Source organism: Nicotiana tomentosiformis, chromosome 8 (assembly GCF_000390325.3).
Source record: "Nicotiana tomentosiformis chromosome 8, ASM39032v3, whole genome shotgun sequence".
In the NCBI taxonomy this organism is placed as follows: Eukaryota; Viridiplantae; Streptophyta; class Magnoliopsida; order Solanales; family Solanaceae; genus Nicotiana; species Nicotiana tomentosiformis.
The window spans coordinates 60,419,189-60,443,742 of record NC_090819.1 but is presented as its reverse complement, the minus strand read 5'-3'; the positions used below and the strand labels follow the sequence as shown (position 1 = coordinate 60,443,742).

At 43.4% G+C, this 24,554-nt stretch overlaps 2 protein-coding genes across 2 annotated transcripts; one reads left to right on the top strand and one right to left on the bottom strand.

Annotated features, from left to right (window-relative positions):
• Window positions 1-2,126: 2,126 nt before the first annotated feature.
• On the bottom strand, window positions 2,127-2,558 carry LOC138897550 (uncharacterized). Its single transcript, XM_070183531.1, has one exon. It carries the CDS (start codon window positions 2,556-2,558, stop codon window positions 2,127-2,129), a length of 432 nt encoding a protein of 143 aa, XP_070039632.1.
• Window positions 2,559-5,890: 3,332 nt separating this feature from the next.
• LOC138897549 (uncharacterized) lies at window positions 5,891-6,220 on the top strand. Its single transcript, XM_070183529.1, has one exon. It carries the CDS (start codon window positions 5,891-5,893, stop codon window positions 6,218-6,220), a length of 330 nt encoding a protein of 109 aa, XP_070039630.1.
• The last annotated feature ends 18,334 nt before the right edge of the window (window positions 6,221-24,554 follow it).

Here is a 24,554-nt window from a genome sequence, read left to right as displayed (position 1 = left end):
GGATAGAACGGACAACCTCACTGGTATAACGGTACTTCAAACCCCAGCGCCGAACGAACGCAAAGGTCAGTAGCAAATCACACTTACTTTTGTTTACTTTCTATTAGAAAATAATGTAGAAGAAGACGGAGAATTCAGAATTTTTCGTAAGACAAAATTTGAGAGAATATCCTAGTATCTTCAGCCAACATGTTGGGTTTAAACTAAGAAGTGCAACTCTTCCAGAAGGCCTTGCGTAAAACAGCTACTACGAAAATGGCTATTTATGTAAAATAAAACGGAAAAATAAAATCGGAGGAAAAGGTAAATTACCGTTACAAAAATGGTCATTAAATATTAATAAAATATTAATATTGATAAATAAATTTGATTCAAAAAACTAATCAATTAATCATATTATAATCATAATCCAAAGTAGAAATTGAAGTCGAAGCCGAGGGACAACGACGACGACGCGAGACTTGCCTTCTTCTCAACTCTTTAAGAGCTAGAAGAAGAGAAATTTTATATAATCCCTCCAAATATCTTTTTCTCCTCCAATATGAGACAATGCTCCTTTGTATAGAAGGAAAATTCAAAATTTTATTTTTTCTCCATTTCTCATTCACATTGTTTTTGAACTAAAAACCCCCAACAATCCCCCACATGAATGGGGAATGGCTATACAACGAAAATATGCACGAAAAACTATGTGATTCACAAGAAAGGATTAATCGCATCTGGATTAGTAGATTTCCTTTTGAACTTGCCGTAGTGAACTTATGTAGGATATACTCGGTTAATCGGTAGATTTGATATATTTGAACAGTCCAACGTTGGTGTATACCTAGACAACCATAAGTCACACAATTAATCTTTAACCGTCTTTGGTTCTTATTGTTGTGTTCGTTTCAGCCATGAATACCGCTTGATTTCATAAATACGTAGAGAACTGGCCTTACAGAATTTTCCTTGAAGCGACTAATACTTCATATTACATAGGTAATTCCGAAACGTATCATCCCATAAGTACACTATTCAATATACCCCATATCAAACTTAAAAATTATTAAAAACTCCTAATGCTTTATTCTTGGTGTTGAACATTGTCCCATTACAAGAGTAGACTAAATTATTTTATTTTAGAATGTTGAACCGTCCTGATTTTTTTATATTCTTGAACCTAGATGTTGGGATCTCCAGTTTTCTAGGTAAAGTTACCGCCACAATGACTTGTCCTTGGCCATAATCTCATTTCTCTTGATGATCTCTCAATTACCTCTATAGTTAGGCCTTTTGTAAGTGGATCCGACATATTATCGGTTGGCTTCACGTAGTCAATTGTGATAATTCTCTTAGAGAGTAGTTGCCTAATGATTTTATATCTTCATCGTATATGACGAGGGATCAATATACCGAGGGATCAACATGCCCTCGAAAGGACTAATATACTCAGGGATCAACTTGCCCCTCTTCTGAAATCTCATCACACCCTTCATGGGTGAAATTCAGAGTAGAACCTTCTCACCTTCCATAAAAGTTACATCTCGAACCTTTCTATCAGCATAACTCTTCTGTCTGGATTGCGCTATGCAAAGCCGCTCTTGAATAAATTTCACTTCTTCAAAGCATCATGAACCAAATCTGCGCCCAACAATCTAGCCTCACCCGACTCAAACCAGCCAACTAGAGAACGACGTTGCCTCTCATATAAGGCCTCATACGGATCCATCTGGATGCTCTACTGGTAGTTGTTGTTGTATGCAAACTCTGCTAATGGAAGAAACTGATCTCACTGACTTTCGAAATCTATGACACATGCTCTCAATATCTGAATAGTCCGCTCGGACTGCCCATCTGTCTGAGGGTAAAATGTGGTGCTCAACTCAACCTTTGTGACCAACTCACACTGAATTACTCTCCAGAAATATGAAGTAAATCGAGTGCCTCGACTAGTGTTAATAGACACAAGAACACCATGCAAGCATGCAATCTCTCTGATGTAGATCTTAGCCAGCTGAGTGTAGGAAGTCATGACTAGAATAAAATGTGGAGACTTGGTTAGTCTGTCCACAATGACCCAAACAACGCCAAATCTCCTCAAATGTCCTTGGCAAACTAACTACAAAGTCAATAATGACGCGTTCTCACTTCCACTCCGGTATCTCAATATTATGAAGCAACCCGCCAGGTCTCTGATGCTCATACTTGACCTGCTGACAATTTAAACACTGAGCAACATATCCAACAATATCTTTCTTCATCCTCTGCCACCAATAATGTTGTTTTAAATTATGGTACATCTTCGTATCACCCGGATGGATAGAATATCGCGAACTATGAGCCTCCTCAATAATCAACTCTCTCAACCCATCTGCATTAAGAACACAAATCCCGCGAAGCCGTAGTGCACAATCATCACCAATAGACACTTCCTTAGCACCACCTCGTTGCACTATGTCCTTGAGGAAAAACAAGTGGGGATCATCATATTGACGAGCCTTGATGCACTCAAACAAAGATGATTGGGATACAACACTAGCAAGAACCCTGCTAGGCTCCCATATATCCAATCTCATGAACCTGTTAACCAAAGCCTAAACATACATAGCCAAGGGCCTCTCCCCAGCTAGAATAAATATTAAAATGCACATACTCTTCCCCTTTCTACTCAAGGCGTCTTCTACCATATTGGCCTTTCCCGAATGATAAAGAATGGTGATATCATAGTCCCTCAGTAGCTCCAACCACCTCCACTGCCTCAAGTTCAAATCATTTTGCTTGAATAGATGTTGAAGACTCTGATGATCCGTATACATCTTACAAGACACGTCATATAAGTAATGCCTCCAAATCTTGAGCGCGTGTACAATATCTGCTAACTCTAAATCATACACTGGATAGTTCTTTTCATGGGCTTCAACTGGCACGACGCGTAGGCAATCACCCTACTGCTCTGCATCAACATATACCCAATGCCAACCCACAAAGCATTACAATATATTGTTTATGACCCCGATCTTGAAGGCAGAACCAATACTGGAGCCATAGTCAAAGCTATCTTAAGCTTCTGAAAGCTCTCCTCACACTCATCCGACCACCTGAATGGAGAACCCTTCTAAGTCAACTTAGTCAATGAGGCTATAATAGATGAAAATCATTCTACGAAGCAACGATAGTAACCAGCCAAACCCAAGAAGATCTTAATCTCTATAACGGTAGAAAGTTTGGGCCAACTCTAAACTACCTCAATCTTCTTCGGGTCCACCTTGATCCCATCACTAGATACCACATGATCCAAGAATGCCACCGAGTTTAACCAAAACTTACATTTTGAGAACTTAGAATATTGTTTCTTCTCTCTCAAAGTCTGGATCACGATCCTTAAATGTTGCTCATGCTCCTTCCTACTACAGGAATATACCAATATATCATCAATGAACAAAATGACAAGCGAATCCAAGTAAGGCTGGAGCACACTGTTCATCAAGTGCATAAAAGTTGTTGGGCCATTAGTCAACCCAAACGACATCACCAAAAACTCATAATGCCCATAACAAGTACGAAAGCAGTTTTAGGGATGTCCGAAGCCCTAATCTTCAATAGGTGATACCCTGATCTCAAGTCAATATTCTAGAACAGTCTAGCACCCTGTAGCTGATCAAATAAGTCATCAATGTGCGGCAATGGATACTTGTTCTTGATGGTCACCTGCCCAACTGTCGATAGTCAATATACATTCTCATATACCCATCCTCTTTCTTAACAAACAACACTGGCGCACCTTAAGGTGAAACACTAGGCCTGATGAACCCCTTATCAAACAACTCTTGTAACTGCTCCTTCAATTCCTTCAACTTCACTGGATCCATATGATACGTAGGAATAGAGATAGGCTACGTGCTCGACGCCAAAATAATATCGAAATCAATATCCCTATCGGGTGGCATGCCTAATAGGTCTGCTGGAAACACATCCAAAAACTCCTTCACTACTGGAACTGACTCAAAGGTAGGAGTATCAACACTAACATCTCTGAAAAAGACTAAGATATGATAAACATCCCTTCTCAACCATCTGTTGAGCCTTTAGAAATGAGATCACTCTACTAGGAGTGCAACCAAGAGAGCCCTTCTACTCCAACCTCGGCACCACCAACATTACCAACTTTACGGTCTTAGCGTGATAATCAAGAATAACATGATATGGAGATAACAAATCCATACCAAAGATCACCTTAAATACACCATACCTAACAATAAAAAGTCCTGCCCCATCTCAAAGCCAAAAATAGTGACCACACATGACAGATAAACTCGATCCACCACAATATAATCACCAACATATATAGATACTTACACAGGAGCATCAAGAGAACCATGAGGCATATCCAAACAAGAAACAAAGTAGGATGACACATATGAATAAGTGGAACCAAGATCAAATAATAATAAATCATCCTTGTGGCAAACAAAAACAATACATGTAACCACTGGATCAGAAGAAACAGCCTCGGTCCTCCTTGGGAAAGCATTGAATCTGGCCTGGCCTCCACTAGACTGAGCTCCCTTCTAGGATGACCATGTCCTATATGACCTCCACCTTGAGCTGGCTGAGTGGGTGGTGTAGTAACCAGTTCGGGAACCATAGTCTTGCCTCCCTACTACGCTAGATCTCTGTGAAAACGAGGGTAATACTTCCAACATGCCCCAAATCTCCACACTCATAGCAACCTCTGACTGGGAATGACTAGGGGGCTTGAGTCGGACCTCGTGAACCAGAATAGCCACCTAGAAGAATTGGGTATTGATGAGCCTTGAACAGATTGTGTACAATGAGAACTCTGTGCTGGGAGTGCACTGAATGAAGACTACACAGAAGCTCTTTGACTGGATGGCGGTGAATTATAAGCTGGCCTGCTTAGACTGGCCTCCCAAATCGACCTCGGCCTCCAAATGAGGCACCACTAAAACTCCCTGAACATTAGGACATCTTGTCCCTAACCTACACCATCCCCATGGTCTCAATACAAATGCACTCAATATGTGTGACGACCCAATAGGTCATTTTGAGTACTAGTATTTATTTTCGAGTTTTAAAACCTCTCGTAGGTTTATTTGATGTTTCTTAGTTTGCGTGCGTGGTCTGTGTCACTTTTCAAAAATCTTTTTATATGAAATTTTGACAAAAATGAAAATTTTGACTAAAAATAAGGCTAGAGTTGATCACGGTCAACATTCTTAGTAAACGATCTCGGATCGATATTTTGACGATTATGGTAGGTGTACACATTATGATTTTGGACCACACCAGTCGGACCCGCTCAGGTCCCCGAGGGATTTATATCCACTCACGTACTTCAGGATGCTCTAGTCCGCTTAGTGAGCCTCATGGAGCGCGTGGCCTAGACCAGTGCATTTCCGGTGGAACCAGCTGTCTCTCAGGCTGGGGGAGGAGCCCAGACTCCTGCCACTCACACTCCGGAGCAGATGGCCCCCTTTATATCAGACTCCGACTGTCCAGCGATTGGAGTCATTCAACCCGTTATTGCTACACAGACCGAGGAGAGGCCCGCGATGTCTTTTGAGGGATTGATGAGGTTGGATAAGTTCACAAGCTCTTCCCTATTCATTTTAGTGGTGCATCTTCTGAGGACCCACAGGATTATTTGGACCATTTCCACGAGGTATTATGCAACATGGGTATTGTTGAGTCCAATGTAGTCGACTTTGCAGTGTTCCAGATGACCGATTACACTAAGAGGTGGCGGTGGGACTTTGAGCGGAGTAGACCGGCATATTTTCCGCCCCTCACTTGGTATTAGTTTTCATAGCTTTTTCTGGAGAAGTTTATTCCTTTCACTTTGAGAGAGGAGTACCGCAAGCAGTTCGAGTGCCTTCGGCACGGTAGCATGACTGTTACCCAGTATGAGATCCGATTTGTGGACCTAGCTCCCCATGTAGTTATCTTACTCCTTACCGAGAGGGAGAGAGTAAGGAGATTCATTAACGGCCTTACCTTTGGTATTAGACTGCAGATGGTCAAGGAGATAAGGGATGATATTCCTTTCCAGTGGGCGATAGAGATTGCAAGGCGGATCGAGATGATTCATATTCAGGGTAGAGAGACGGTATCTGAGAAGAGGCCTCGTCACTTTGGGGGGTTTATTGGTGCCTCATCTGGAGGCAAAAGTTCATTTGGCAGAGGCCATCCTACTAGGCCAGTTCAGTCAGCACTCTAGGCATCCCACGGTGCTTCAGGCAGTCATGATTCATATGGGTATCATCTGGAGCAGCCAGCCTACAGTGCACCTTCAGCTCCCATCAGTGCACTACCAATTCAGAGCTATCACAGTGAGTATCCGGGCCATCATGGTCTGTCTCAGCTTCAGCAATTGAGGATTTGTTATACTTGTGGAGATACGAGGCACCTTGCAAGATTTTGCCATAGGTTGCCGGTAAACATACCACAACAGAGTTTTCGTGCCATGATTCTGGCACTAGTTGCTCCATCGCCAGCTTAGCCAGCGGTGGGGGGCGGTGAGGGTCAAGCAGCTAGAGGTGGTGGCCAGGCCGTTAGAGGTGGAGGCCAGCCAGTTAGAGGTCGTCCGAGGGGCAGAGGTCAGAGTGGTGGGGCTCAACCCCTTTTTTATGAATTCTCAGCCAGACCCAAGGCAGAGTCATCTGACGCCGTCATCACAGGTATTGTTCCGGTTTTCTATAGAGATGCCTCATTTTTATTTAATCCGGGATCTACTTATTCATACGTGTCATCCTATTTTGCTTCATATCTGGTTATACCTCGTGATTCTTTGAGTGCTCATGTCTATGTGTCCACGCATGTGGAAGATTTTATTGTAGTAGATCGTGTTTATCAATCGTCTATGATTTCTATGGGGAGCTATGAGACTAGGGTAGATCTTCTACTTCTTGATATGGTGGACTTTGATGTTATCTTGGCCATGGATTAGCTGTCACCTTATCTCGCCATTTTAGACTATCATGCCAAGACGGTGACCTTAGCCATGCCGGGCTTGCCCCGATTAGAGTAAAAGGGGACTCCTGGCCATTTTACTAGCAGGGTTATTTCTTATGTGAAGACTCGGTGTATGGTCGAGAAGGGATATCTAGAATATTTGGCATATATCCGCGATCCTAGTGCGAAAGTTCCTTTCATGGATTCAGTACCGGTTGTGCACGAGTTTCCAGAGTTGTTTCCTACAGATTTGCCGGGGATGCCACCCACAGAGATATTGACTTGGCTCCAAGCACTCAACCTATTTCTATTCCACCATACCATATGGCCCCAGTTGAGTTGAAGGAACTGAAGGAGTAGTTGCAGGATTTGCTTGATAAGGGATTCAGTAGACCTAGTGTCGCACCCTTGGGTGCACCAGTGTTGTTCGTGAAGAATAAGGATGGTTCGATGAGGATGTGTATAGACTATCGGCAGTTGAACAAGGTCACTATCAAGAACAAGTATCTGTTGTTGAGGATTGATGACTTATTTGATCAGCTTCAAGGTTCCAAAGTACTTTCAAAGATTGATTTGAGATCTGGCTACCATCAGTTGAAGATTAGGGCATCAGATGTCCCTAAGACAACTTTTGGGACTCGGTATGGTCACTATGAGTTCCTAGTGATGTCTTTTGGCTTGACAAATGCCCCAGCAACATTTATGGATTTGATGATTCAGGAGTTCAACCCTTATTTGGATTCTTTTGTGATCATCTTCATTGATGATATTTTGGTGTACTCCCGGAGTCGAGAGGAGCATGAGCAGCATCTTCGGATCATACTTCAGACTCTAAGAGATAGTCAGTTATATACCAAGTTTTCAAAGTATGAGGTATGGTTGGAGTCGGTTGCCTTTTTGTGCCATGTTGTATCTTCTGAGGGCATCAAAGTGGATACTACGAAGATTGAGGCAGTTCAGAATTGGCCTAGACCTACTTCAGCTATAGAGATTCGGAGTTTCCTGGGTTTGGTAGGTTATTATCGCCAATTCGTGGAGGCGTTTTCATCTATCCCAACCTCATTGACCAAGTTAACCTAGAAGGGTGCTCTTTTCAGATGGTCTGACGAGTGTGAGTTGAGCCTTCAGAAGCTCAAGACCGCTTTGACTACAACCCTAATATTGGTGTTACCTACAGGTTCGGGATCTTACACCATGTATTGTGTCGCATCACGTATTGGGCTTGATGCAGTATTGATTCAGGATGGTAGGGTGATTACCTACACATTTCAGCAGCTGAAGGTTCATGAGAAGAATTACCCGATACACGACTTGGAGCTGGCAACTATTATTCATGCATTGAATATTTGGAGGCACTATCTATACGGTGTCCCCTAAGAGGTCTATACCGACCACCGGAGCCTCCAGCATCTGCTCAGGCAGAAGGACCTTAATTTGTGGTAGCTAAGATGGTTAGAGAATGATGAAAGACTATGATATCACTATTCTGTAACATCCCGGGAAGGTCAATATGGTGGCCGATGCGTTAAGTAGAATGGCCGAGAGTATGGGCAGTTTAGGATATTTACTGGCATTAGAGAGGCCACTAGCCATGGATGTTCAGGCTTTGGCCAATCAGTTTGTAAAACTGGATGTCTCGGAGCCTAGCCGAGTTCTTGCTTGCGTGGTTTCTCGGTCTTCTCTGTGTGAGCGCATCAGAGCGCGCCAGTTAGATGACCCCCATTTGCTTGTTCTTAATGACACAATGCAGTACGGTGATGCCAAGGAGGTTTCTATTGGAGATGATGGGATGTTGCCGATGTAAGGCCGGATATGTGTTCCTAATTTGGATGGGCTGCGTGAGTTGATTCTTGAGGAGGCCCACAGTTCGCGGTACTCCATTCATTCGGGTGCTGCCAAATGTATCAGGATTTGAGGCAACACTATTGGTGGAGAAGAATGAAGAAAGATATAGTGGAGTATGTGGCTCGGTATTTCAACTGTCAGCAGGTGAAGTACGAGCACTAGAGGCCGGGCAGTTTGCTTTAGAGATTTGAGATTCCCAGGTGGAAGTGGGAGCGTATTACCATGAATTTCGTTGTTGGGCTTCCATGGACCTTGAAGAAATTTGATGCAGAATGGGTCATTGTGGATAGGTTGACCAAGTCGGTATATTTCATTCTGGTGGCGACTACCAATTCTTCAGATCAGCTGGCCTAGATCTATATCCGGGAGATTGTTCGTCTCCACAGTATGTCGGTGTCTATTATCTCCGACCGAGGCACGCAGTTCACATTGTATTTTTGGAGAGCCGTGCAGCGTGAGTTAGGCACATGGGTTGAGTTGAGTACAATATTTTACTCCCAAAAAGGGGCAGTCCGAACGCACCATTCAGATTTTGGAGGATATGTTACGTACTTGTGTTATGGATTTCGAAGGTTCATGGGACCAGTTTTTACCCCTTTCATAGTTTACCTACAACAACAGCTACCAATCTAGTATTCAGATGACTCTTTGTGAGGCCTTATATGGGAGGCAGTGTCGTTCTCCAATTGGTTGGTTTGAGCCGGGAGAGGCTAGGTTGTTGGGCACTGATTTGGTTCGGGATGCCTTGGAGAAAGTCAAGTTGATTCAGGATCAACTTCGTATAGCCCAGTCTAGGCATTAGAGTTACGCTGATCGGATGGTTCGGGATGTAGCTTATATGGTGGGAGAGAGGGTTTTGCTCAGAGTTTCACCCATGAAGGGTGTGATGAGGTTCGGGAAGAAGGGCAAGTTGAGCCCTAGGTATATTGGTCCTTTTGAGATCCTTGAGAGAGTTGGTGAGGTGGCCTACAAACTAGCATTGACACCCAGCTTATCGACAGTTCACCCGGTGATCCATGTTTCCATGCTCCAGAAGTATTATGGTGATCCGTCTCATGTATTAGATTTTAGCTCAGTCCAATTGGACAAGGATTTGACTTATGAGGAGTAGCCGGTGGCTATTCTAGCCCAGTAGGTACTAAAGTTGAGGTTTAAGAGTTATCCTTCTGTGAGGGTGCAATTGAGAGGTTAGCCAATCGAGGCAGCTACGCGAGAGTCCGATTCCGATATGCGGAGTAGATACCCACACCTTTTCACCAATCCAGGTACTTTTCTATGTCCGTTCGAGGATGAACGTTTCTTTTAGAGGTGGAGAATATGACGACCCGATAGGTCTTTTTGAGTACTAGACTTTATTTCATGTTCCGAGACCTCCTATAGCTTCATTTTATGCTTCTTGGTTTGTGTGCATAGTCCGTGTCACTTTTCGAAAAGTTTTTTATATGAAATTCTGTTAAAAATAAAAAATTTGACTAAAAATGAGGCTAGAGTTGACCACGACCAACATTCTTGGTAAACGACCTCGGATCGGTGTTTTCATGATTCCGGTAGGTTCGTATTGTGATTTTAGATTTGGGCGTATGCCCAGAATTGAATTCAGAAGTCCCTAGGATAATTTGACTTGTTTTGTCGAAAGTTAACAATTTGAATGTTTGAAAATTTTCTAGGTTTGACCGTAGGTTGACTTTATGGTTAACGAGATCGGATTTTGATTTTGCGACTTTTCATAGGCCCGTGTTGCTATTTGAAACTTGTCTGCAAAATTTGGTGCAACTCAGTGTTGGTTTTATAGGTTCAGATGCTTAGTTATGATTCTAGAGATTCTTAAGTTTCACTTTGAATTTCATTTGTTTTGATGATCAATTTATAGTTTTAGATGTTATTTTGATGTTTTGATCGCTTGAGCGAGTTTATATGATGTTGTTACACTTATGTACATGTTTGGTTTGGAGCCCGAGGAGCTCAGGTGAGTTTCAGACTCGTTTCAGATGAGTTTGGATAGTGTAAGGACTGCTGGTGTGTTTCAATTATGGTGCCTGCTGCAGATCTCGCAATTGCGAGCCTCGATTTGGCGAACAATAGTTTGCATTTGTGAGCATGGGATGGGGGCTAGGACGTCGAAATTGCAAAGAAGAATTCACATTTGCGATGGATGGTCTGTCCGCATCGCAATTGCGATGAAGTATTAAGTTGGGTATCTTTGCATTTGCGAAGAATTTGTCCGCATTTGCGAAGGTAGGACAGTTTGCAATTGCAAACCTTTTGTCGCATTTGCAACTTTTGGGCTTCTGATGCAAGGTTCGCATTTGCGACCTTTGTTTTGCATTTGTGATGTTTGCAATTACGAACAAGACATCGCAATTGCGATATCCGCAGATGGGTAAAATAGGAGAAAATCGGGACTTAGCTCATTTTACACCATTTTTCAACCCTAAACACTCTAGAAGCGATTTTTCAAGAGATATTTCTTCCCAAATTCATTGGTAATCAACTTTAATTCATTTCCTTTCAATACTCATTACTTTTTTTGTGTTTTCAATATCAAATCTAGGATTTCCATGGTAGAAATTAGGGATTTGGGTAGAATTTGGTAATTTTACAAAATTGAGATTTAGACCTCAAATTGAGGTCGGATTTTGAAACAAGTTATATAACCGGGCTCGGGGATGAATGGGTAATCGGGTTTTGGTTCGAATCTCGGGTTTTGACCAAGCGAGACTGAGGTTGACTTTTGTTGACTTTTTAAAAATAATCAAAATTGAATCTTTTTCATTAATGGGTAGTTTCTTAAGTTTATTTTAAATCGTTTAATCTATAATTTGCTAGATTTGTTTGGTTTGGAGGCTTGTTCAAAAGTCCAGGCCGTGGTTGATTGATTGCTTTAGTTGCAGAGTGAGGTAAGTGTCATGGTTAACCTTGACTTGAGGGAATTAGGACTAGTTGGTCTATTTTCTACATGAATTATGTGTGGGGACGATGTATTTGTAAGATGACGAGTATATATGTATTGTTGTAGTGTTAAAGCATGCGGGTGAAAATTATTTTATTATATTTTATTGATTCATTGACTATGCTTTCCATGCCATAGATAGATTACTACTTCTTTAATTATTCGCCTTCATATCTATTATTTATTTTGAAGTTGTTGAGATTTTGAAAGTTGTGTTGAAGTATCATTACACTATGATTGGAGTGAAATTTTTCTTCCCACCTTGTGTTGATATCTTGGATTAATGTTGTTGCTTGGTGAGGAAGAGAGAAAAGCATGAAGGGTGTTGTCGTGCCCTATTTGCATACAATATCATTTATACGAGAGATTGGGAGGATTAAAGCACGAAGGGTGATGCCGTGCAATTGACTGATTATTATCATTTATCACATCATGTGAGAAAGAGAGTAAAAGCACGAAAGGGGATGACGTGCCATTTCATTTATGATATTACATGATGAGGACGAGAGTAAAAGCACGAAGGATGATGCCGTGCCATTTTAATTCCATCGCCTTATTAGATTCCCGGATTGGTGATTTACTTGGTTGCATTGTTGTTTATTTCGAAAAGATGTTATTTGGTGATTTCGTACTTGTCGTTCTTATGATACTCTCCCTTTCGCATGTCCCCTCCCAGTTAATGTTTTAATTGCCCTACTTGTTATTTTGTTGCTCTATGTATATATCTGTGCAGGTTTTAAGTAGGTGTTTTGTCATAGCCTCATCACTGCCTTGTCGGGGTTAGGATCGACACTTACGGAGTATATTGGGGCGGTTGTACTCATGCTACACTTCTGCACTTCCTATACAGATACTGGTGTAGATCCCAACGACATCTAGTGGTGTTTCTACTCGAATTCGGCTATATTGGAGACTTGAGGTATAACTGCACGACACCCGCAATCCTGAAGTTCCCTTCTTTATCCATTTTACTGTTTATCTAGTCTCAAAGAGTTGTACTTTGTTTCAGACCGTATATGTAGTATTCTAGCTGCTCATATAATTGTGACTCCGAATTTCTGGGAGTAGTTGGTATTACGTTATTTCTATTAACACTGTGTTAAATTCAGAGTTTATTAATCGTTAAATATCATTACTATGTGGCTTGATGACTGCTTTACTTTTAGCTTTTTCCTGGGGAATAGAAGGAGTTGATCCTGGTCGAGGTAAATGGATTTAGGAATTGTTAAAAACTGGTCAATTAATTCAATAATGTCCGCTTTCCTATCAAGTAGATGTTAGGCGCCATCACATGTAACGTCCTGATTGGTCATTTTGTGTAATTGCGTCTTGTTGCCCCTTTTTTATGCTTCACACATGTGTGTTTATGATTATATGACTTGCGGGGTTGGTTAGTTTCGTTCCGGGGAGCTTTCGGGTTAATTTGGACACTTGATTCTTGACTTAGAAGTTTAAATTAGAAATTATTGACCAAACTTTGACTTTTGTGAAAACGACCCCGGAACTATGTTTTTATGACTCCAATAGCTTCGTATCGTGATTTCGTACTTGGGCGTATCGATCCCGGAAATTGATTTTGGGACTTGAAATAGGTCCGTTATGGTATTTAGAACTTGTATGCAAAATTTGGTATCATTTGGAGTTAATTTGATAGGATTCAGACGTTTAGTTGTAACTTTAGAAATTATTGAACTTTACTTTGAAATTCATGCGTTTTAGTGTTCGATTCGTAGTTGTAGATGTTATTTTTGTATTTTGATCATGCGAGCAAGTTCATATGATATTTTTAGACTTGTGTGGAGGTTTAGTTTGGAGCCTCAAGGGCTCGGATGAGTTTTGGATATGTTCCGGAGTGGTTGGGACTAAAATTTGCAAAACAACTAGTGTCTGGTGCTTTAGTGTCGCAATTGCGAACACCAGGGTCACATTTGCAAAGGTGACAGAAGGGGGCAGTTATTGCAAATGCGACTTCCCCTTCGCATTTGCGAAGGCAGTAGAATTTGAACACAGTTCGCAATTGCGAACACTTGTTCGCTTTTGCGGAGTTCCCAGCTTCGCAATTGCAAAGCCTTTCTCTCAAATGGGATGATGACTTAAGCTATCAGGGTTCGCAAATCGAGCCCTAATCAGCAATTGCGAGGGTTCGCAAATGTGAATCCTCGGTCGCAAATGTGACATCTGCAGCTGGTTAAAAGGCTGGGAAACTGGAGTTTTGAACTCATTCTCTCATTTTTGAACCCTAGACTCGGTAGGAGGCAATTTGGAGAGGGGATATTTACCTACAAACCTTGGGTAAGTGATTCTAATCTATTTTTAATCATATTCCATCAACATATCTTAGAGTTTAACATCAAAATCATGTGAATCAAAGTGAAAAATTGTGAAACTTTGTCAAGTTTATGAAAAATATAAAATTGAGTTTTGAGAGTCGATTTGGACTCGGATTTTGAAACTAATCACATATATGAACTCGTGGGGTCATGAGTACACGGAACCTACCATTGGAACCGGGTTTTGATCGAACGAGTCTTGAGTTGACTTTTGTTGACTTTTTGTAAAAAGTGTAAAGATGTTAGATTTATCTACTGAAATTGATTTCCCTAGCATTGTTTGATGATATTAAGTCAATTTTGGTTAGATTTGAGCCGTGTGGATGCGAATTTTAAGGGAAAAGCTATTTCCGAGTGTTGAATTGGCCTAGTTGAGGTAAGTGTCTTGCGTAACTTTGTGGGGGGGGGGGGGGGGGGGGACTACCCCTTAGGCGTTGGTATTGATTGTGTCTTTTGTGCTATGTGAAAGTCGTGTACGCAAGGTGACGATTGGGTACACGGGTTGTTCATGGTATTTGACCGGTTTAGGCTACTTAGACTATTTTCATGCTTTAATTGAAATGACATATCATGTTCTAAATGCTCATAGTCAATTTATCCTTAATTGTGTTAGTCTATCCTTACCTGCCTTAATTGACTTATTTAGCACTTATTCTACATCCTAATTGATAAATTGATCTCATGCCTTAGTTGAACATGTTGCCTCTATTATTGTTACATATTATCTATTTTCATTATTGATTATCGTTATTTGAAGCTATTAATTCATGTTATCTCTTTCATTGTTGATTATCATTAATTGAAGTTATTGTTTATGTTACCTCTTTCGTTATTGATTACCATCATTTAAAGTTATTGTTCACGTTATCTCTTTCATTGTTGATTTCTATTATTTGAAGTCATTGCTACATGTTATCTCTTCCATTGTGAGCTATTCTTATCTTATACCATGGTTGCACATTATCTCTCTCATTATTGAGTTATTGGTGTTGAGGTTGTGAAAGACGTTATCACGTCTAGGCGAAATTTTTATTGTTGAAATATCTTCCTCGTTGAGCATTTTACATTCTTTATTGTTGTTGACATTCTTGTACACGTTGCGGTAGAGCCATGGGCTATTGTTGTGGAAATATTGATATTGTTGATTGTTGGCAAATTGTAATATATGGGCATTTGTGGTGCGAGTTGTTATTGTGATGTGATATTGACGCGCATGTGGTAGTATAAGGTTTTGGGTTAATGTGCATACGGCAGTATAAGGTGGGACTTATGTGCGTGTTGCTTGTAGGGGAACTACGTGCCACGCGGTGTCATACGGTGGGCTAAAGTGCATGTAGCTATTTCAGAAAAACTGTTTTCAAAACCTATTTCAAATGTAAGGCTCACGCGGCGGTATAAGGAAAGATCGTGATTGAAATTGAGAATTGTGAATACGAGGCGGTACCTCAGTTGTGATTCTTGATTTATACGAGGCGGTACCTCGGTGGTGATTCTTATTGTACACGAGGCGGTACTTTATTGTGTTCTTTTGTTGTTTATCTCATGTTGCAAAGAGGTTTTTTGGCGTGAGTATTCTCGTTGTTTTGTTATTTTTTTGTTCTAGCAGTTGTTGTCCGTATATGATCATTTTGGTTCTCTTCAGTTGCTTCTTTTATGTTATTCTCATGTTTAATTTCCGGTATTAGTTCATGTTATTATATTGTTTCGTATCAGTTATTTCTTCGCTTTTTATTATTTATCCATATTACATTTTCATACTGCTTTTGTATATCCTAGTAGGTGTCTTGACCTGGCCTCGCCACTACTCTACCGATGTTAGGCTTGAAACTTACTGGGTATTGTTATGGTATACTCATACTACGCTTTTGTAATTTTTTGTGCAGATCCAGGTACGTCTGCTCGTGCTGGTCGTTAGAGATCATTTATAACTGCCTTACAGAGACTTCAAGGTATGCTTGCTCGGCGTCTGCAAGTTTCTAAGTCACCTTCTTTTGTTTTTACTACTGTTGTATTTCTTTTCATTCAGATAGTGATGTACTAGCACTTAGCTTACTTTGCATAGCTTATGAATCAATTTCACTAGTTTTGGGAAATTATTTGTTAGGATTCTATTTTAGGAGTTTATATCGGTTATTCAACCTTGTGTTGGTATCTTTTTAATTATTTCTGTCAAGTTGTTAATAACTGTTAGTCTTACATAGTCATAGAGATTAGGTGCCATCACGACATCCTACGGAGGGAAATTGGGATCGTGACAAGTTGGTATAACAACTCTAGGTTCATAGGTTTTATGAGTCATAAGCAGGTTTAGTAGAGTCTAGTGGATCGGTATAGAGACGTTTGTACTTATCTTCGAGAGATTACAAAACTGTTAGGAAAACCTTCACTTCTTTGATTCCTTATCATGCGAACTAGTTGACTTCGAAAACTGAATCTTTGACTTTCTATTCTCTCACAAATAGTGAGGACACGCACAGCTAGATCCGACGATCAGAAACCCGCACCCCTTGCTAGAGCCGTGAGAGGCTGGGGCTGGGGGGCATGTGGTGCAGCCAGAACACCTTCTCGAGCTGCGACAGAGGATCCACCAGTAGCTCCAGTTACGGGACAGGCACCCAAGGCGCCTGTTGCCACCCCAGCACTTCAGGAGACCCTCGCATAGTTCTTGAGCCTGTTCAGTACCTTAGCTCAGACAGGGTTGATTCCACATGCACCAGCCACATCTCAAGCTGGGGAAAGAGTACAGACTCCCGCAGCCCGTACCACAGAGCAACGGGTCCAGGTCAATCAAGTCCCAGAGATTATAGCGGTATAACCTGTTGCTCCGGTTCAGCATGTGGTTAGGGCACCATTATCTGAGGAGGAGTAGCTTAGGCTCGAGAGGTTCAAGAAGTTTCACCCTCCTACTTTCACTGGTTTAGCTTCAGAGGATGCACATGGTTTTCTTGAGGAGTTCCACCGTATTCTCCACACTATGGGTATTATGGAGACGAGCGGGGTTGCCTTCACCACTTTCCAGTTGTCCGGAGCGGCATATTAGTCGTGTGTACGAGGAGGGTAGCCCAGCCGAGGCAGCTTCACTTACATGGACTCGGTTTTCAGTGCTATTTTTGAGAGAGTTTGTTCCTCAAATCCTTCGGGATGCATTGCGCGCAGAGTTTGAGCAGCTGCGCCAGGGTACTATGACAATGTCGGAATATGCTGTCCGATTCAGTGATTTGTCTATACATGCACATGTCTTAGTTTCTACAGTCAGAGAGAGAGTCTGTCGATTCATAGAGGGGCTCAACTATGGTATTAGATTCATCCTGGCTAGAGAGTTAGAGACAAATACCCCATACCAACGGTGGTAGAGATTGCACGGAGGTTGGAGGGTATGCGGGGCCATGAGAGAGAGGACAGGGAGGTCAAAGGCCTAGAGGTACTGGAGGATTTAGTGGTGGTCACGCTGCAGCTATAACCCATCATGGTAGAGGCTATGCGAGCCCTCCAGTTCACTCAGCACTTCCATATTCTAGTGGTGCTCCGGTTGTTCCGAGGTCTCAGGTTGCACACTTTGCTCAGCCACTTTCTAGTGCACCTCCTGCACAGGGTGCCTTCAGCGGTCAGTCCAGCTGACCAGGCCCGAGCCAATCCTAGCAGCCACACCCATCGTGGACTTGCTTTGAGTGTGGTGATACCCGCCATACATGGTTAGAGACTGCCCTAGACCTAGGAGGGGTGCACCTCCCTAGGCTACTCAGGCTGCATGGATTCAGTCAGGTCCACAGACTTCCCAGGCCATTGTTGCTGTCCCAGCTGCCACTCCACCCGCAAAGCCAGCTAGGGGTGGGCGACGGCTGGGTAGAGATCGCCCTAGAGGGGGAGGCCAGGCTAGATTCTATGCTTTTCCGGGTAGGACGAAGGCAGTTGTTTTAGACTCAATCATTACAAGTATGGCTCCAATTTGCGATACCTGTGTTGTTCAACCTTGTGTTGGTATTTTGTTAATTATTTCTGTCAAGTTGTTATTAACTATTAGGCTTACCTACTCGTAGAGACTAGGTGCCATCACGACATCCTACGGAGGGAAATTAATGTCGTGACATGTTGTTATCAAAGCTTTAGGTTCATAGGTATTACGAGTCATAAGCAGGTTTAGTAGAGTCTTGCGGATCGGTACGGAGATGTCTGTACTTATCTTCGAGAGGCTACGAAACTTTTAGGAAAAACTTCACTTCTTTGATTCCTTATCGTGCGAACTGGTTGACTTCGAAAACTGAATCTTTGACTTCTATTCTCTCAGAGATGGTGAGGACATGCACTGCTAGATCCGACGATGAGACACCCGTGCCCCCTGCTAGATCCGCGAGAGGCTGGGTCCGGGGCAAAGGCTGAAGAGGGGTACGTGGTGCAGCCAGAGCACCTGCCCGAGCCATGACAGAGGAGCCACCAATTGCTCTAGTTGGGGGACAAGCACCCGAGGCGCCTGTCGCCACCCCAACACTTCACGAGACCCTCGCACAGTTCTTGAGCATGTTCGGTGGCAGGGTTGATTCCACTTGCACCAGCCATATCTCAGGCTGGGGGAGGAGCACAGACTCCCGCGGCCCGTACACCATAGTAGTGGGTCCAGGTCGATCAGGTCCCAGAGATTATACCGGTATAGCCTGTTGCTCTGGTTTAGCTCATGGTTAGGTCACCATCATCTAAAGAGAAGCAGCTTAGGCTCGAAAGGTTCAAGAAGTATCACCCTCCTACTTTTAGTGGTTTATCTTCAGAGGATGAACATGATTTTCTGGAGGAGTTCTACCGTATGCTCCACACTATGGGTATTGTGGAGATGAGCGGGGTTGCTTTCATTACTTTTCAGCTGTCCGGAGCGGCATATAAGTCGTGTGTACGAGGAGGGTAGCCTAGCCGAGGAAGCTTCACTTACATGGACTCGGTTTTAAGAGTTATTCTTGAGAGAGTTTGTTCCTCAGACCCCTCGGGATGCATGGCGCACATACTTTGAGCAGTTGCGCTAGGTTACTATGATAGTATCAGAGTTTGTTGTCTGATTTAGTGATTTGTCTAGACATGCACCTGCCTTAGTTTCTACAGTTAGAGAGCGAGTCCGTCGATTCATCGAGGAGCTTAACTATGGTATTAGATTCAACATGGATAGAGAGTTGGAGACATATACCCTATACTAACAGTGGTAGAGATTGCACGGAGGTTGGGGGTATGCGGTGTTGTGAGAGAGAGGACAGGGAGGCCAAGAGGCCTAGAGGTACTGGAGGATTTAGTGGCGGTCACGCTGCAGCTACAACCCATCATGGTGGAGGCTGTGTGAGCCATCCTTTTCACTCAACACTTCCAGCTTCTAGTGGTGCTCCGGTTGTTCTGAGGTCTCAGGTTGCAGACTTTGCTCAACCACTTTCTAGTACACCAACTTCACGGGGTGCCTTCAATGGTCAGTCCAACCGACCAGGCCCGAGCCAATCCCAGCAGCTACGCCCATAGAGGGCTTTCTTTGTGAGTGGAGATACTCGCCACACATGGTTAGAGACTGCCCCAGACTCAAGAGGGGTGCACCTCCCCAGGCTACTCAGGCTCCACGGATTAAGTCAGGTTCACAGACTTCCCAGTCCATAGTTGCTATCCGATTTGCCGCTCCACCCATACAGCCAGCTAAGGGTGGGTGATGGCTGGGTAGAGGTTGCCCTAGAAGGGGAGGCCAGGCCAGATTCTATGCTTTTCTAGGTTGGAAGGAGGCAGTTGCTTCAGACTCAGTCATTACAGGTATGGTTCTAATTTGCCATACCTGTGTTGTTTAACCTTGTGTTGTTCAACCTTGCGGATCGGTACAGAGACGTCTGTACTTATCTTTGAGAGGCTACATAACTTTTAGAAAAAACTTCACTTCTTTGATTCCTTATCGTGTGAATTGGTTGACTTCGAAAACTGAATCTTTGACTTTCTATTCTCTCACCGATGGTGAGGTCACGCACTGCTAGATCTGACGACGAGACACCTACGCCCCCTGCTAGAGCCGCGAGAGGCTAGGGCCGGAGGGCATATGGTGCAGCTAGAACACCTTCCCGAGCTATGAAAGAGGAGCCACCAGTAGCTCCAATTGGGGGACAGGCACCCAAGGCGCATGTTTCCACCCCAGCACTTTAGGAGACCCTTACATAGTTCTTCAGCATGTTCGGTACCTTAGCTCAGACAGGGTTGATTCCACTTGCACCAGCCACATATCAGGCTAGGGAAGGAGTACAAACTCCCGTAGCCCGTACCATAGAGCAGCGGGTCCAGGTCAATCAGATCCCAGACATTTTAGAGGTACAACCTGTTGCTCCGGTTCAACACGTGGTTAGGGCACCATTATCTGAGGAGGAGTAGCTTAGGCTCGAGATGTTCCAGAAGTATCACCCTCCTACTTTCAGTGATTTAGCTTCAGAGGATGCACATGGTTTTCTTGAGGAGTTCCATCGTATTCTCTACATTATGGGTATTGTGGAGATGAATGTGGTTGCCTTCACTACTTTCCAGCTGTCCGGAGCGGCTAATCAGTCGTGTGTACGAGAAGGGTAGCCCAGCCGAGGCAACTTCACTTATATGTGCACGGTTTTCAGAGCTATTCTTGAGAGAGTTTGTTCCTCAGACCCTTCAGGATGTATGTCGCACAGAGTTTGAGCAGTTGTGCTAGGGTACTATGACGGTGTCGGAGTATGCTATCCGATTCTATGATTTGTCTAGACTTGCACCTGCCTTAGTTTCTTCAGTCAGAGAGCGAATCCGTCGATTCATCGAGAGGCTCAACTATGGTATGAGATTCAGCATGGCTAGAGAGTTGGAGACAGATACCCCATACCAATAGTGGTAGAGATTGCACGGAGGTTGAAGGGTATGCGGAGCCGTGAGAGAGAGGACAGGGAGGCCAAGAGGCCTAGAGATACTAGAGGATTTAGTGGTAGTCACGCTGCACCTACAACCCGTAATGTTAGAGGCTTTGTGAGCCGTCCAGTTCACTCAGCACTTCCAGCTTCTAGTGGTGCTCCGGTTGTTTTGAGGTATCAGGTTGCACAGTTTGCTCAGCCACTTTCTAGTGCACCTCCTGCACGGGGTACCTTCAGTGGTCAGTCAAGCCGACCAGGCCCAAGCTAGTCCCAACAGCCACGCCCACCGAGGACTTGCTTTGAGTGTGGTGATACCCGCCATACATAGTTAGAGACTACCCCAGACTCAGGAGGGGTGCACCTCCCCAGGCTACTCAGGCTCCATGGATTCAGTCAGGTGCACAAGCTTCCTAAGCTATGGTTGTTGTCCCAGTTGTCGCTCCACCTGCACATCTAACTAGGGATGGGGGACGGGCGGGTAGAGGTCGCCCTAGAGGGGAAGGCCATGCCAGATTCTATACTTTTCTGGGTAGGGTGGGGGCAGTTGCTTCAGACTCAGCCATTACAGGTATGGTTTAGATTTTTCATAGAGATGTATCAGTCATCTTTGATCCGGGATCCACTTATTCATATGTGTCATCTTAATTTACTCTTTATTTGGATATATGTCATGATTATTTGAGTTCTCCTATTTATGTGTCCATGCTTGTGGGAGATTTTATTGTTGTGGACTGTGTGTATTGGTCGTGTTTAGTTGTTATTTATGGTTTTGAGACCAGAGTTGTTCTATTGTTACTTAGTATGGTAGACGTTGATGTTATCTTGGGCATGGCTTGCTTGTCGCCCTATCATGCTATTCTAGATTGTCACGCCAAGGCTGTGACGCTGGCTATGCCAGGTTTACCACGGTTAGAGTGGAGGGGTGCATTAGATTATGTTCCTAGAAGGGTTGTATCATTTCTAAAGGCTCTGTGGATGGTTGAGAAGGGGTGTGATTCTTATCTAGCCTTCGTGAGGGATATCTGTGCTGATACTCCTACCGTTAAGTCAGTTCCGGTAGTGAGAGACTTTCCAAATGTATTTCTAGCAGAAATTCCAAGCATGCCGCCCGATAGGGATATTGATTTTGGTATTGACTTGTTTCCGGGAACTCAGCCCATTTCTATTCCACCATATCGTATGGCCCCAGTGGAGCTAAAAGAGTTAAAGGAGCAGTTGCAAGAGTTGCTTGATAAAGGTTTCATTCGGCCTAGTGTGTCGTCGTGGGGTGCTCCGATCTTGTTTGTGAAGAAGAAGGATGATTCTATGCGCATGTGTATTGATTATCAGTAGTTGAACAAGGTTAAAGTGAAGAACAAGTATCCATTGCCATACAATGATGATTTATTTGATCAGTTAGGGGGTGCTAGAGTGTTCTCAGAGATTGATTTGCAGTCAGGTTATCATCAGCTGAAGATTCGGGATCCGGATATTCCTAAGACTGCCTTTAGGACTTGATATGATAGCTACGAGTTCCTTGTGATGTCATTTGGACTAACCAACGCCCAGAAGTATTTATGCACCCGATGAACAGTGTATTCCAGCCTTATCTTGATTTATTCATCATTGTGTTTATTGACGACATCTTGGTGTACTCCCATAGCCGGGAAGATCATGAGCAATACTTGAGGATCATGCTCCAGACCTTGAGAGAGAAGAAGTTGTATGCAAAATTATCAAAGTGTGAATTCTGGCTTGATTTAGTGGTGTTTTAGGGTCATGTGGTGTCGAGTGAGGGAATCAAAGTAAATCCGAAAAAGATTGAAGCAGTGCAGAGTTGGCCCAGACCGTCTTCAGCCACTGAGATTCAGAGTTTCCTTGGTTTGGCCAGGTGTTATCGTCGTTTCGTAGAGGGTTTCTCATTTATTGCAGCACCTATGACCAGATTGACCCAGAAAGGTACTCCTTCAGATGGTCCGAGGAGCGTGAGGCGAGGTTTCAAAAGCTCAAGACTGTTTTGACTACAACCCTAGTGTTGGTGTTGCCTACGGGCTCAAGGTCTTATACAGTGTACTGTGATGCATCACGTGTTGTCCTTGGTGCAGTGTTGATGCAAGATGGTAGGGTGATTGCCTAGGAATCTCGACAACTGAAGACCTATGAGAAGATTTATCTAGTCCATGACTTGGAGTTGGCAGCCATTGTTCATGCATTGAAGATCTGGCGGCATTATTTGTACGGTGTTCCTTGTGAGGTCTTTACCGACCACCAGAGTCTATGACATCTATTCAAATAGAAATATCTTAACTTGCGGCAGCGGAGGTAGTTATAGTTGCTTAAGGACTATGATATCACCATTCTATATCATCTTGGGAAGGCCAATGTGGTGGCCGATGCCTTGAGTCTAAAGGTGGAGAATTTGGGTAGTTTAGCATATCTACCGGCAACAGAGAGGCCATTAGCATTGGATTTTCAGGCCTTAGCCAACCACTTTGTTAGATTGGATGCTTTGGAGCCCAGTCGAGTTTTGGCCTGCATGGTTTCTCGGTCTTCTCTATATGATCGTATCAGAGAGCATCAGTATGACGACCCTTATTTGCTTGTTCTTAAGGACACAGTTCAGCACGGCGATGCCAAGGAGGTTACTACGGGAGATGACGGTGTGTTACGGATGCAGGGCTAGTTATGTCTGCCCAATGTGGATGGTTTGCGTGAGTTGAATCTTCAGGAGGCCCACAGTTTGCGGTACTCCATTCATCCGGGTGCCGCTAAGATGTACCAGTATTTGAGGCAACACTATTGGTGGAGGAGAATGTATAAAGACATAGTGGAGTATGTAGCTCGATGCCTAAATTGTCAGCAGGTGAAGTATAAGCATCAGCGGCCGGGTGGTTTGTTTCAGCGACTTGAGATTCCCGAGTGGAAATTGGAGCGTGTCACCATGGACTTCGTTGTTGGGCTCCCACGAACTTAGAAGAAATTTGATGCGGTATGGGCGATTGTGGACAGGTTGATCAAGTCAGCTCATTTCATTCCGGTAGTGACTACCTATTCTTCTGAGAAGCTAACTCAAATTTATATCCGTTAGATTGTCTGACTTCATGGCGTACCGGTATCCATCATATCTGACCGGGGTACGTAGTTCACATCGCGCTTCTGGAGAGCTGTACAACATGATCTAGGCACACAGGTTGAATTGAGTACAACATTTCACCCTCAAACGGACAGACAGTCCGAGCGCACTATTTAGATATTGGAGGATATGCTTCGTGCATGTGTTATGGATTTCAGGGGTGCTTGGGATCCGTTCTTTCCACTTGCAAAGTTTTCCTACAACAACGGCTACCAATCGAGTATTCAGATGGCTCCTTATGAGGCCTTATATGAGAGACGGTGTCGTTCTCTAGTTGGGTGGTTTGAGCTAGGAGAGGCGAAGTTATTAGGCACAGATTTGGTTTGAGATGCTTTGGAGAAGGTCAAGATGATCCATGATCAGCTTCATATAGCCCAATCTAGAAAGAAGATTTATGGAGATCGAAAGAAGAGTTATGCAGATCTAGCTTGGAAATTGATTTTGTGACTTGGAATAGGTCCATTATGATATTTAGAACTTGTATGCAAAATTTGGTG

What these genes read in the sequence shown, in the direction of transcription:
- LOC138897550 (XM_070183531.1), bottom strand. Translation starts at nt 2,558, where the DNA reads ATGAGATTGGATATATGGGAGCCTAGCAGGGTTCTTGCTAGTGTTGTA.
- LOC138897549 (XM_070183529.1), top strand. Translation starts at nt 5,891, where the DNA reads ATGACTGTTACCCAGTATGAGATCCGATTTGTGGACCTAGCTCCCCAT.